This window comes from Astyanax mexicanus, chromosome 6 (assembly GCF_023375975.1).
Source record: "Astyanax mexicanus isolate ESR-SI-001 chromosome 6, AstMex3_surface, whole genome shotgun sequence".
Classification (NCBI taxonomy): domain Eukaryota; kingdom Metazoa; phylum Chordata; class Actinopteri; order Characiformes; family Acestrorhamphidae; genus Astyanax; species Astyanax mexicanus.
The window spans coordinates 21,619,343-21,633,153 of record NC_064413.1 but is presented as its reverse complement, the minus strand read 5'-3'; the positions used below and the strand labels follow the sequence as shown (position 1 = coordinate 21,633,153).

Here is a 13,811-nt window from a genome sequence, read left to right as displayed (position 1 = left end):
CTAAGACCTAAACGTAAAATACAGAATGAAAGTATACATTTAGCATGAAATACAAAAATAAACTTAAGAACTGGTAAAAAAAATACAAAATAAACTAAGAATTGAGCATAAAATATAAGAATAAACTGTGAACTGAGCCTAAAATACAAAACTTATCCAAGAACATATCCTTAATAAATCTAAAAAACTTAAGGTAATTGAGAAATTTATCTAAAATAGAAATGTAAAACAACTAAAACCAAATGAACAAAAAACAAGAACTTAATCTAATGTTAAACCAAAATACAAACAAAAATACTGTGTAAAATTAATTTGAAGTATTTCCAACTTTATTATTAATAAAAAATAGATAATATTTTGTTGTTGAGATATTCATATAAGTAGGTCAGGGATCAGAAATAAGTAAAAAATGTGGCATTATTACTCATGAACTCATAAACATCAGGGTAGGCTATTACAAATACATGCCTCCAGACTTAAGCGTTAGCATTAGAATAAAAATAAAATGTGTCTAAAAAAAAAAAAAAAAACATTAAATTTACATATATTAACATTTATGTCCATTTATATTAAATTAACGTTTTAAAGTTTCAGAAACTTGATCAATACTGAAAGCATTGATTAACTAAAACTAGTAAAATAAAAATAGCATGTGCAGTATAAAAATCTGCTTTCATACCCTTTTAAAAAGTCTTCACGTGCTTTTTTGACCCATCACCCTCTACACTAGGCTGTGCTTTTTTTTGTACTTTTCCACTGAAATGCATCTCCTTGCATGTCTTTCAGACTGATTTTGAGAAGGACGTGGACATGGCGTGTAGATCAGGTAAGACACGAGTCTGCAGTCAATTTCAGGGCTTCTAAGTGGGAAGTCTTTTAGTTTTTTTTCTCTTTTCTCAAACGTCTGCTGCTCTGAGAGCCCCTGTGACAGCTTCTCAAAGGTGCGGCCGGCTGTTTTGAAAAGAAACGCACCACATTACACACCTATAATTCAATTTCTTCCAGGAGATTGTGAGAGTGATGTGCTTGCCGCTGAGATGTAATGCTCAGGTAAATAGGGCCGCACACTCCCTCGCTGTGCGGCAGATCCGCCGGCCGCTCCTAATTAAGTCCCTCCCGACGCCTCCTCGTCAAACAGCGTTCTCCTCTCTGATATCCATCAAGGGTGGGAATCTGATTATCGCGCTAGATGGGATATCACACTGGCATCTAGAGACGTCGCATGTTGGAGACACACATCAGGCTGTCAGCGTGTTTTAAGAGTGATTTTTGTGTGTGTGTGTGTGTGTGTGTGTGTGTGCGGTGTGTGATTGAATTAGAGTTGAATGGGTACATTGTATATTTGTAGCCATCCGGGCTGATACATTAATATTGGCTGCATTCAGAAACATTATTTTATAGCCACATTTTTTTTAATCTTTCTGACAGTACTATTAAAATCAAATTACGTCAAAGGTAGAAAACATAAGGATGGAGATACTAGGATTTTGCTATGTAGATATATACAGATACAGTATATACACTGACCGGACAATAAAAAAGGTAATTATCTTTATTTAACAAGAACATTTAAGAACATTTAAATAGGTGAGAGCCCGTTTTTTTCCCCCTTAATTTATCTGGACAATCGTCCCACCCATTCAACTGCTACCCAACTATATATCCCCCATCACTACTGATGCTTCAGCACAAGGAGGGTGAAGACTAGAACACGCCTCCTCTGACACATGCAAAGCCAATCACCGCCTCTTTTCAAACTGCTGCTGATGTAGCACTGCCGAGTAGCATCACAGTACACTCGGAGGAAAGCGCAGCGACTCACAGACGCTGTGCATGTGCTGATCGACATCACCCTTTGAAGTAATGTGAGGAGAGAAAGCTCCATCTACCCACTCAGAGAGAGAGCAAGGCCAATTGTGCCTTAATGTAAATGATAACTGCCCTCTATGTTACATTGCTTGGTAATTGGTCCCTGTTCTATGACTTTTGACATGCCAGTATTATGACATAACAATATTTACAATATATTACATAGCACATTAAGCCAGTTGGTACACACTACTGGTGCATTGTTGCTAAAATTTAAAGGAAAATGATTAACAGCCATACCGTCATACCTGGTCTTTAATTTGGTTAATAGTGAATCAAGTCATGTTTAACATAGGGTTGGTTTTTCAGAAAAGAATCAAGCTTACTTTTCATCCATAACAGTGGTCGGCAATAGGCCTGCAAGCATGAAATATGGCCCACGAGGTTATTTGAACTATAATAAATTTTTTCTCCATATAAGGGATTTTTTTCCCCTGGCCGTGTTCCAATTCACTACCACGTGAGGAGAGGTGTATTTATTTATTTATTTTAACTTCTTCTTGGGTTTACCTGCTTTGAGATTAATTGTTCTGCAGTTGGGTTCAACAACCCTCTGGGCTGGAGAGCAACTGGTCTGTAGCACTCCATTTCACTACACCTCATTTTCCAAAACAGAATTTTTTTTGTGGCCCGCCACGTAATGGCTTGAAAAAATATCTGTCCTGCGGCCAAACTTAATTGCCGACCCCTACTCTATAGTTTCCTTTTGATGGAAAATCTCCACCCAAAATGCTATGTAGTTCAAGTCTAGGCTTAATCCCTGTTTAGGAACTGTTCCATAAAGCCTACAAATAATCCACAGGGTGACTGTTCAATATAAGCAGTGTCTGCTGGGTTTAGAAGTATTTACTTTTTTTTTATTTTCTCTCTTCCAGGCACTATGAAGCGCTCCTCTCTCCAGGGAGAAGAGAAGTTGACTCCTCAGCAGCTCACTTTGCAGAAGGGCTCCAACTTCAACACCATGCCTGCCAGCATGGCCAAAGTGCACCTGCAGAACGTGGCAGACTACGCCAGCCATACGCTCACGCTGCGGCGCGACAAGGGCACCATCGCGGGCGTCAGCACCGAGCTGCCCGGAGCCAAGTCCATCTACATCTGCGACGGCGAGCTGTTCAAGCAGCTGGATGGAGACCTCAGCCGAGGCCCCGGGGACAGCGGCGCAGGGCCCGACGGAGGAGGGGGAGGAGTGGGTCAGGGTTACGTCATCCTTCCCAACAACAACAACACCCTCAGGCCAGCCAAGGGCAGCAAGGAGGACCAGGCCTCCAAGTATAGCATCGGCATCGAGCAGCTGCCCCAGACCAGGCTCATTCATCTGACCAACCCCACCGGCACAGAACCTGTGCCAGGTTTTGGTCTGAAGACCCTCCCCTCAGAGCGGGTCAGTGTGTCCTGCACAGACAAGGAGTCCCCCGTGCAGACCATCCAGAACATGTCCAGCGAGGCTCAGATGACCGGCAGTGCATGCGAACCGGGGGACTCTGGGAATTCAGGCATGATGTTGAAAAGCGAGACCGTCTCTACACTGTCCATGAGCTCCCTCGAGGTAAGTCGCTCCTCCAGTCATGGATGAAAATGACCATTTGTCAATGTAAAGTACAGCTCGTCTTGTTTTATCTCGTTTTTTCCCTCAACACAGGTTTTGCTGCCAACGACCTGACCTTGTTTTGAACTTTGCATGTTTAACGCATGTGTGGTCACTAGGAGAGCTTGAGGATAGATCACTGATGAATTATTTTTATCGCTATGTTGTAAACATGAGAGATATTTTTAAAGGTCTGACATGATGGTACAGATCAAATAATGCAACACATGGACAAAATCAGAATCAGGAATTAGATTTGCATGCTGTAAAACCAACGTTTAGAAAGTTCAAAAGGTTCAGAAAGCTCAAATATTTTCTTGTAACTGATTACCTAAGAAAATTAAGTATTTAACTACTATATTTTTGGTTGATTATATTTAATCAGTTCATAATATTTTAAGTTCTACATACTGTATTAGTTTTCCCTCAAGTTTAAACAAATAAAATAAAGTATAAATTCTAGTACTAAACAATATAAAAATGTCCAAAACTTGGTATATTGGAACAACCATCCTAATAACTGAATAAAATGTAAGCTCACCCATAATCACTACATTTATAAATCTAGTCTTTTATTCATTAACACTGAAAAACACTTAAATATTCAGTAAAATCCCTTGGCACATAGACATAAACACAAAAACATGGTAACTTGCTCTTACAGCCTACAACAGTCAACAATTCATAAGATACTGTAGTACCTTAGAAAAGATAGCACATGTGCTTGTCTTTGGATACCAATGAATTATGATGTAGGTGATATTTATTACTCATAAATATGTACGTAAAAATATGTTTGTATGTACAAAATTTAAACATTAAGATTAGATGAATACAATAAGATTCAAAGTGCAATGTAGAATCATTGACTCTCTGGCTGTGCAGTGATATTTATTCCTACACCACCATATCGATATCTTAAATATATTTAATACAAATTATCTTTGGCATATCAAATTCTGCATGTGCAGCTTTGTGTGATCTTCCAGTGTAAAATCCTAGGCTGGATTTGCATCACATCTGCAGAGTCCTCTGTTCTCGCCCGGCTATTTGATGATAGATTACTGGCTATGTGTTTACAGATCGGCATTCAGCCACCATTTTTTCAGTTTTTCTATTTTTTTTTTTTGGCTGTTTCTGTTGCTGTTGTTGTTGTCATCGCTCGGTAGCCAGAGTAAAAACAGCATTCAGCAGATCCAATCACAGCAGGGAATTACGAGCCACACCGCTGTGGTTTGAAAAAAAAAAAGCACCTACACACAGAGAAGCAGCAGCGTTTTCTGAATGTAACTGGGGTATTCCAGAGCAGGTTTTAAAAACCTTAAAATATTTAACTCCAGAACAAAATGCTCTTGCATAACAATACAAATATATTTACTTGTACAATAAAGATATATTTAATTGTATTTGCAGGCCTATATACAAAATCTGGCACAACACCATTGCAGTCTTTGCTGATGTCAACATACTATTAATGGTCTCTGTGCATTTAGTTCTTTGTCATGCAGTCGTCTGCCAAGGGTGCTGGCACTGAGAGAAAGACTGCATCACTGCACAGTTCCAACTTCTCAAATTTCTCTTTTCTGAGGCAAACTTTGCTTGTAAAAAAATGGTAAAAACACAACAGCACGAGTCAGAATGGAAAGCATGCACAACAAGGCTCTTTCCTTCTTACGTCACCTGCAAAGCCAAGCGTAAAATAATTTAATAAATCACATGTTTTTCAATGTTAAGCTTGCCCACAAAGTTATTTTATAGTTGGTTGCAACTATTTTATGACATTGAGTGTAAATACTTTTTTATAGACATAAAAAATATGGATTTTTTTGGCCTATAGAGAAGTAAAAAATGTAAAGTCTTTAAATCAGTAAAATAAAGTATACTTACTTGTTTTTGTAGGTGTATATAGACATCAGTAATGTGGACACTTAAAATACAATAACTTGCTACAGTAAAGAAAATAACCGATTTATTTGGTTGTTTTATATATGGTTATTTGACTCGTTTTGTTCTTCTTCTTTATCTGTCATTTATATGCATTTTAGACAATGAGTATATATACCTTTTAAAGGCATTAATAGACATTCAAAAATATGTTAAATAGTTTTTTTTTTATTGGCCTATTGGCCTTTATTAATCTTAATCAGTTTAGAAAAGTATATTTTCTTGTTTTGTAGACATACATAAAATACAATATATATATATATATATATATATATATATATATATATATATATATATATATATATATATATATATATATATATATATATATATATTTCTTATTTTTTAGATGCAAATCTAGTAATTCGCCAATAGTATATCATTTTAGTCTTTAATTGACACAATAATAAAATGCATGGTACATGGTATTTACTGTCAAGAGAACTATTTAAGATCATTTTTAGGATGAACTGAGATCAGTATCTATTAGATTTATTTGCTAGATTCATTCCTTTGTATTGGCAGGAATATTACAGCTGTACCAACAAGACTCTTTTACATTCACTAACCATTTTAAGATGTTGATGTGGTGTGTAAGACTGTCTCCTAAATATTTAAATGTTTATCATGCTTACGCCCTTCCCACAAATAACCATCAATCAACTTCTTCCAGTTACCTTTTTTCCTTTTTTTGGACTTTTTTTTAGATTAAATAAATAAAATATGCATTATCAGGATTTTCTTTTTTTCCCCCTTTATGAAGGCACTTAAAATATAATAACGTGCAACAGTTAAGAAAAAAAAACACTGATTTCTATTAATAGAAAAAAATGGTTGATATATGGTTATTCATGGGAAGGCCTGACTCCTGTTTTGTCTGATTTCTTTCTTTTCTCTTTATTTAGCTGTGTATTATGTATAAGTGTTTATCAATCCTTTATCCGTTATTTATATGCATGTGTTACAGCACCCCTGTTTTTTGTACACAGTTCTGTTTAGACAAAAGTTCATAACACAGAGTTGTACAGCTATAAAAATATAAAATATAAGAGACCACTTCAAAAATTATTACATAATTACATAATCAAGAGGAAGATGGATGATCACAAGCCACCAAATCAAGCTGAACTGTATTGAAGTTATCCAAAAGCAGTGTGTAAGACTGGTGGAGGAGAACATGCCAAGATGTATAAACAAAAAAAAACTGTGATTAAAAAATTAGGGTTATTCCACCAAATACACAAATATTTCTGAACTCTTTATAATCTTTATGAATATAAACTTTGCTGAAATTTGTTATTTCAGCCATTTCTCAGCTATTTTCTGCAAATAAATGCCCTAAATGACATTTTTTTGTATTTATAATTTGAAAGCAATGTTGCCTATAGTTTATAGAATAAGGCAATAACAATATTCATTTTACTTAAAAAATATACCTATAAATTGAAAAGCAAAATCAGATGAACTGATTCAGAAACTGAAGTGGTCTCTTATATTTTTCCAGAGCTTTTTATAGAGTTTTAAACCAGACACTCATTAGTCTGCAGCTAAACTAAGCTAGAAAGGTCTTCGCCACGATTAGCTGATTTGAGAAGACTCAGACTCGCTCTGATTGCACAGTTTAAAAGGTGGCAAACTCTTTCCCTACTTGTACAATTTCATCAGAGCCTCAAAGGTCATGCTAGCCTGTAGCCTAACCAGGCAGAACAGTGAGTGAGTGTTAATCAAAGCGTGTGTATCAGTGTGAGCTCACCTGCAGGCTATGTAGGAAGGAAACGTAGCTAGCGCGACGCTGTTTGCGCGTAGCTTAATTAAGAGAAGACTCTCTGCCTGAATTATTCATGCCGCCAGTGACAGAGTTGTTTTCTAAATGGCTGTGCATTAACTCTGTACGCCAAAGGCACTATCATAAGGGCTAAAGCGCTCAGCGTGTTCAGAGGAGGGGTGATGCTCATTTAATTGTGATGAAAACTCTTTTCCCCCCTTTTTCATTACACCCTATCCTCAGTTCACCTCATCCCTGTTTCGGTTCCTCCTTCTCCCGCTCCTCTCTGCTCCACTCTCCGGCTCAATGCGATGCAATGCAATGGCTGCCGCCACCGCCGCTCGCTAATGGGCTCCGTACTCAGTGGCTCGAGTAGACGTAGCGCAGTTCGCCTTTCAAGCAGCAAATTCATGCCAATGTTTATTATGTATCATCAGGATTAAAGCAGACGGAATATGTCTGAGGAGAAAGTGTGAGAGGAGGGAAGCATTAAGCGAGAGTCTACTAGCATCAACAGCACTTTCAATTTTTGAAAGAATTGAAGAAAAAAAACACTGTAAAAACTTTTTAAAACTTTAAAAACAGGTCAAATTACAATGATGAAGTAACTAAAAAAAACAGGACGTTTCATGATTTAACTCTGATTTAAGCTTAATCTAGACAAAAGTTATCTTAACTTGCAATTTTATAGAGTGTAGGTCCTTTCATACCTGCCTTATTTTGTTCAGATTTCAGACTGTGTAGTGTCTTAGTCTAACCTAAAATATCAGGTGGGAAAGGTCCTACAAACCACGTTCTGGACCAAAGAAACAAGATTTGGGCCAACAGTAAAACGTGGTCTTGGTCTAGATCAGCTAATTTATGGTCCAGATCAACAGTAGTGTGAGTGCACTCTTCTAGAACTTTTCTAGACCTTTTAAAGGTGGAATATGTCTGAAGAGAAAGCATGAGAGGAAGGAAGCATTAGGCGAGAGTCTACTAGCATCAACAGCAGTTTAAATTTTTGAAAGAATAATAAAAAAAAACCACTGGAAAAATGTTTAAAACTGTAAAAACTGGTCAAATTGCAACGATAAAGTAACTAAAATAAAAACAGGACATTTTATGATTTAACTCTGATTCAAGCTTAGTCTAGACAAAAGTTATCCTAACTTGGGGGGGCGGGGCAAGGGTTCTATGCAACAGACAAAATATACAGTAATCAAATTGAATTGTGGGGAGGTGATGTCTTATGCAACATTCATCCAGTTTCAGCTGCATATATAATAATTCTCGCAATATTCTTGCTCACATGACAAAACATTGACATGAAATTTAATTTAGTATAAGTTTAAAAGTTTTCTACAAAAAAAAAAACTATAAACATTACCCAGATACTGATTTTGTATAGGATAATAATAACAATAATAATAATAATAATAATAATAATAATAATAAAATAAAAAATAAAGTAATGTAACCAAAAAAAATCCTACCAGACTACTGAAGTGAAATATTAAGAGCAATATTTAAGCATATTTAAACAGCAAAAAAAAGTAATAAATATTCAAACGAATATAAATACACTGCGTTTAAGAATACTGCGTTATCACAATATATATGGAGTTTATTTTTATTGTGTCAAAAATGTTAATGTTGCTGATATTACTGCATATGACCAGATATGGCACACCTCTACTCTCAGAGGTAAAAGACGTAAAGCTCCAGACATTAGCGTGTTTAGAATAACGGAGGGAATACGTTTTCTCCAAAGGTCAGCTCCTGCTCACGTTTTGAACGCTAGCCAGCGAGTAGTCTGGACAGCACAGAGACCACAGAGCGCACACCCCGGACCGCCTCTTCTGACCCCAGGCCAAACAGGCTCCCAGAATGCAGTGCGGGGCAGCAGCTGTGGTGGTGGCGGAGCAGGCAGAAGGTCAGGCTCTCCTCAGACGCTTTCTGACAGGCTAGCGAAAGGCCACGCGGTCACAAGCTGTTTACTGCACGCCCGTGCCAAGGTCTCCCCAAAAAACTGCATATAGCCCTTTACATTCCTCCATTCCTTTTCGTCCTGTTTATATCGTTTCCTCTAATCCAGACTTTATTTTGTGTCACAGTTTTATTCTCACTGATCAAACACAGTAACTCCATCTATTTTGTTTGTTGTTTTTTTTACATTTTTTTCTGTGTAGAGACGAAAATCGCGCTACGCAGAGTTGGACTTTGAGGTACCTACATTACCCACATACACCCCCCTCCATTACTCTCAGTGTTGGCCTGTACCCGTGTTCAGCTCTCGCTCACAGAGCGTCCTGTGTCTTTTTCTCGCTCTTGCAGAAGATCATGCACACACGGAAGCGCCACCAGGACATGTTCCAGGACCTCAACAGGAAGCTGCAGCATGCAGAGAAGGACAGGGAGTCTCCACCGGTCGATAACAAGCCTGGGAAGAGGTGGAGCGTATCGTCAGGAGGCAGCGACAAAACCAACCTTAGTGTAAGCTTCTTGGTTCATTTCTAGTGGTGTTTAACGATTAAAGCGGCAGTTCGTATTATTTTGTTTCTAAACAGTGGAGTGGAGAAGGGACAAAATATTGTGTTTAATGGTAACAGTGTACTGGAACGACCATCCCTGCTAATCCTAATATATATTAATTCTAAAAACTGGGGTGTCAGGTCGCTTTTCACGGTTTTCTCATTTTTCTAGCCATGTAACACGTCTTTATGTACTTGAGTCACACGTACAGCCTCTAAAAGAGGATCCGGCTCAGTTTTACCAAACGTGAGCGGCTGGTGGAGCAATGAAGACTTCAGAAGAGGAAACTCAGACCTCAGTAGCTCATTCACTCATAGTAAAACCAAAGACACGAAGGAGTGAAGTTTCTGACTGAGCACGATCTCTCTCTTTTTAACTTAACATAAGCTGGAATCAAATTTATCCGCTCTGAAAGAAGACCGCATCACACCTGCCCAGTTTGAAATGATTCTTCCGCATGGTCAGTACAATAACCCATTCTTACCAGAGAGGGCCCTAAGTCCCCCAAATCCCAAAACGTATAGATCATCGTATCAGCTTTAAAAAAAAAATGACTAAGATAAATCACAACAATATTCTGTGATTAACTGTGATTAATTGCACTTCTTTCTTTATAAGACGCAGGTTTTTATAGTGGATATTTTAAAGTAAATAAAAGATGGAATGTAAGAAGTGTAGAATGCAATTATATTTATATTAGTGGTGCCAATTAAAATACTAGTTTATACTTGGTATAATGTTTGAAGGTAGATAAAACCAACATGGGGCACTGGAATAAATAATGCATGACAAATTGGATAGAGGGAACTTTTACCTAGAGGAATTTATTACACCTGTATAAGTTGTGAGGTGTTATCTTATGAGTGCAGTGACCAGCATTTGATTCCGTTGACATTTGATTCTTTGCTCCACAGTATCTCTTGTGCACAAGGAACACATCATACATCACAGTTCTCAGTGTAGTTCTTCTCTGTTTTCTTGTTCCTCTAACAGGACAAGCAGCAGACTCCCAGTAAGAGGGCCTGGGAGGCCATCAGGAAGACGCACTCTCCGCCGTCGTGGGTCCGGAAGGAGCTGGAGCCGCTGCAGGCGTCTCCGCTGGAGCTGCAGGCGGTGGAGTGGGAGAAGGCCAGCGCCACCATCCCTCTGGTGGGCCAGGAGATCATGGACCTGCAGACTGAGGTCTGAGAGACCTCCAGCACTGCAAATCGGTTTGGAACTAAAAAACAAAAAAACTCCACTGGCAGGGAAGAGAAAGACGTGTGAGCGAGCGAGTGAGCGAGCGAGGGGGACGAGAAATAAACAAAAAAGAAGAAGAAGAAGGAATCCGGCGTCAATTTTTTCAGCGTGTACAATTTGTTTTCTTTCCATGCTGGAATGGCCTTTCCCTTAATGTCAAAGGGAATCGTAACACTTGGGTCTGAACACGTTGCTGTGGAGACGACCTGACGTTACCCACATCTGTGGCATCCGGGGAGTTTTGTGGTGACCCTCTTTGGCATTCTGGGACTTCGGTGCGGTGCGGGAGCACGGGGAGCGACTGTCTAAGCAAAGCAGGAGAGCAGAAATTCAGGCTGTGGGCTGGAGGAGCCTGAGTTGTGTGGCCTTCAGTTTCTTACACTCTTCTCGGACACATAGACACGAACGCGTACGTACAAACTGACAAAAAATATTTTCCACCGTCCTGTAGGTAAGATAAGAAAGATTTTGGACTTAAAGCTACACTTGAAGCCTTCAAATCGTCAAGCAAAGGCCTGGAGAGCCACACTGGGAAACCTTGTTACTCAAAGTCGAAAACGTCATCAAGCTTCTTCTAACGGATTCGAGTGATGAGTTGTTGTTCTTATTATTACTATTATTACATGTGCCACAAAAGCAAATGTCTATGCTGCTTCAGCTGTGGTGGGTGGTGACGGTGGTGGGGTCTCCGCTACCCGAGTACAGAGGCCAAAGCCATCCGCATACGACTGTTAGTGTTGTTAATGTTGACGAATGAGCGAAAGAAGTGAAAGAAACGAAAGAAGAGAAAGGTTTTGGAGTATTGGACCACACAACAACCCTACTGAGCCAAAACCGCCATGTCCGTGCCCCCCATAGCCCAGAATCAGCGAGCGAGCCATCCACCATACCTATGTTAACCACCAATGAATGCTTCAGACAACATCTACAACATCTGTGAGGGGCCTCGATTTAACCGAAAGACTCTCTCTCTCTCTGTCTTATGGAGTATCCTCATTGGGTGACCTTCATTCAACCACATTCAGGTTCTAAAGAGGATGGGGCATGCCCTGCTGGATCAGAAAGGAAACCCCACCCTTGGTTGTGGATGTGCTGCGTTGCCCGTGGCACGAAAAGCGAAAAGGACGACTTAGTCGTAAAGAATTCGTAAAGAAGGACTGTTTGTAAGCTTACGTCTACGGCGACGCCTTCTCTGACGCGCTCCTCAGAACTGTGGTGGAGGTGCCGATCACAGATCACACAGAGCAAAGTGCAAGTGAGCCGACTTCAAGCGGCTCTTAGAGAGTATATGTAACATGTATAGAATTATATGTCTGAAAGTGCAAGGAAACAAAGGGAATAAATACATTATATACATATATGAATATATATGACTAAATCTTATAGATAGATCAACAGAGAAGGTATATGAATCTGCGGAGAGGTGGGTTTGCGTATATAAACGTGGTCGGTCGACGGTCTCATACAGAGAAAGCACAAGGCTCACTCCTCAGAGTCCTGTTGTACAGCATTGTAATTATTTCCAAAAAGAGTTCTACAGAATGAATTTTAGCCTATAAATATCTTTCTTACTGTGCTTGGGGAATATTGTTATTCTTATTATGAAAACCACTGCGATTATGAGCTCCCCAGATCTTGTCAGGTTACTGGACTATATGAGTGTTCTGTAACTCCATGTAACAGTGTGTGTTTTAATATCACTGACTGTCACTCCAGAAAAAAAAAAAAAATCTGTACTTCGTCCGACCTCTCCATCCCCGCCACCCTTCCACGCTCCCTTTTTTAGTTAATCGGGTTCTTTGTTAATGTACAGTTTTCAGAGCACAAGATGAATGTGTCATATTTCTAATAAAAAATGCCTATATACTTATTTGTGACGCGTCATATTTGAACACAGTCATTCCCAAGTTTTGATCCCAGAGACGTTTTGTTAACTTATTGCCTTAAAAAAGCAACATTTAAAAGAGAACTCCAGTGTAAAATATACTTGATCTGCGGAATATGAGAGTGGAGTAACCTGTATTAATGGTGGATGTGAATTCTGACAGAATCTTTTGCCTGTTTGTACAGACAATTCGGTTCTCTATAAGTTCTCTTAACTTCTCTGGATGAACTAATACATTCAAAATACTTACTGGGTCTCACAGGTACTTTAACTGTATGTATAAATAAAGTAGAACTAGGAACAAGAGTGTAACAACTAGGTACCTTTCTGAAACTTACAGTACCTTTTACTTTCCCAACACTTAACAGTGTAACTGCTCTCTATGAATCAGTATTTTACAAAATACTAACTAGTTGAGGGCCCTACTAGTACTTAAATGTAGGTACAAATACATTACATTACATTACATGTGCACAAATTACTAGAACCTACTAGTTTTTCTCTGTGTAATATGTAGTATAGATCAAAGTGTGAAACTTGTTAGTGGTGAGAACATGATTGGCTCTTGTTCCAATCATAAAAAAGTGCAGTTTAACCATTTGAACCCTAGGCTGTTTTGGTGAGTTTTTTCAGGTCTTATAACACAGTAATTATATCAGACAGTCTCATGCCCTGAGCTCTTTTACTCCAGAAGACATACAGCTGCTCAAACATATAATCATTTAAAATGTAAAAGGAGCAGAATTGTTATATTTTCCTGGAACTGGCCATATTTTGGTCAAATTTTTACCAAGCACCTGTTTTTTTTGTTTTGTTTTTTTTTTTTACTTATTTTTGAATATATAGACTTTAAATATATTCACACCTAAGATATCTGTTTCAAAAATGGTTAGACTAGAGTGTTTATGAGTTAAAAGCATAAGAATATTGATTATAGTCCATTACATGGTTTATTACTTTAACAACATACATGAAGAGCATCAGGTGGATTTATTTTTTTCTTGATAATC

At 38.5% G+C, this 13,811-nt stretch overlaps 1 protein-coding gene across 8 annotated transcripts in view; it reads left to right on the top strand.

Moving 5' to 3' along the window:
- The window catches only part of adgrb1a (adhesion G protein-coupled receptor B1a), a 212,807-nt gene extending 200,025 nt beyond the window's left edge, over positions 1–12,782 (top strand). For 7 of the 8 annotated variants that reach the window (XM_049480350.1, XM_049480345.1, XM_049480349.1 and 4 more), the window contains 5 exons: positions 787–826; positions 2,745–3,415; positions 9,335–9,370; positions 9,480–9,638; positions 10,671–12,782. In XM_049480350.1, the coding sequence (XP_049336307.1) occupies positions 787–826; positions 2,745–3,415; positions 9,335–9,370; positions 9,480–9,638; positions 10,671–10,865 (1,101 nt within the window). In that variant the 3' untranslated portion in view covers positions 10,866–12,782. The remainder of the gene's footprint in view (positions 1–786; positions 827–2,744; positions 3,416–9,334; positions 9,371–9,479; positions 9,639–10,670) is intronic. The other variant, XM_049480347.1, reaches the window with a different exon arrangement.
- Positions 12,783–13,811: the final 1,029 nt, after the last annotated feature.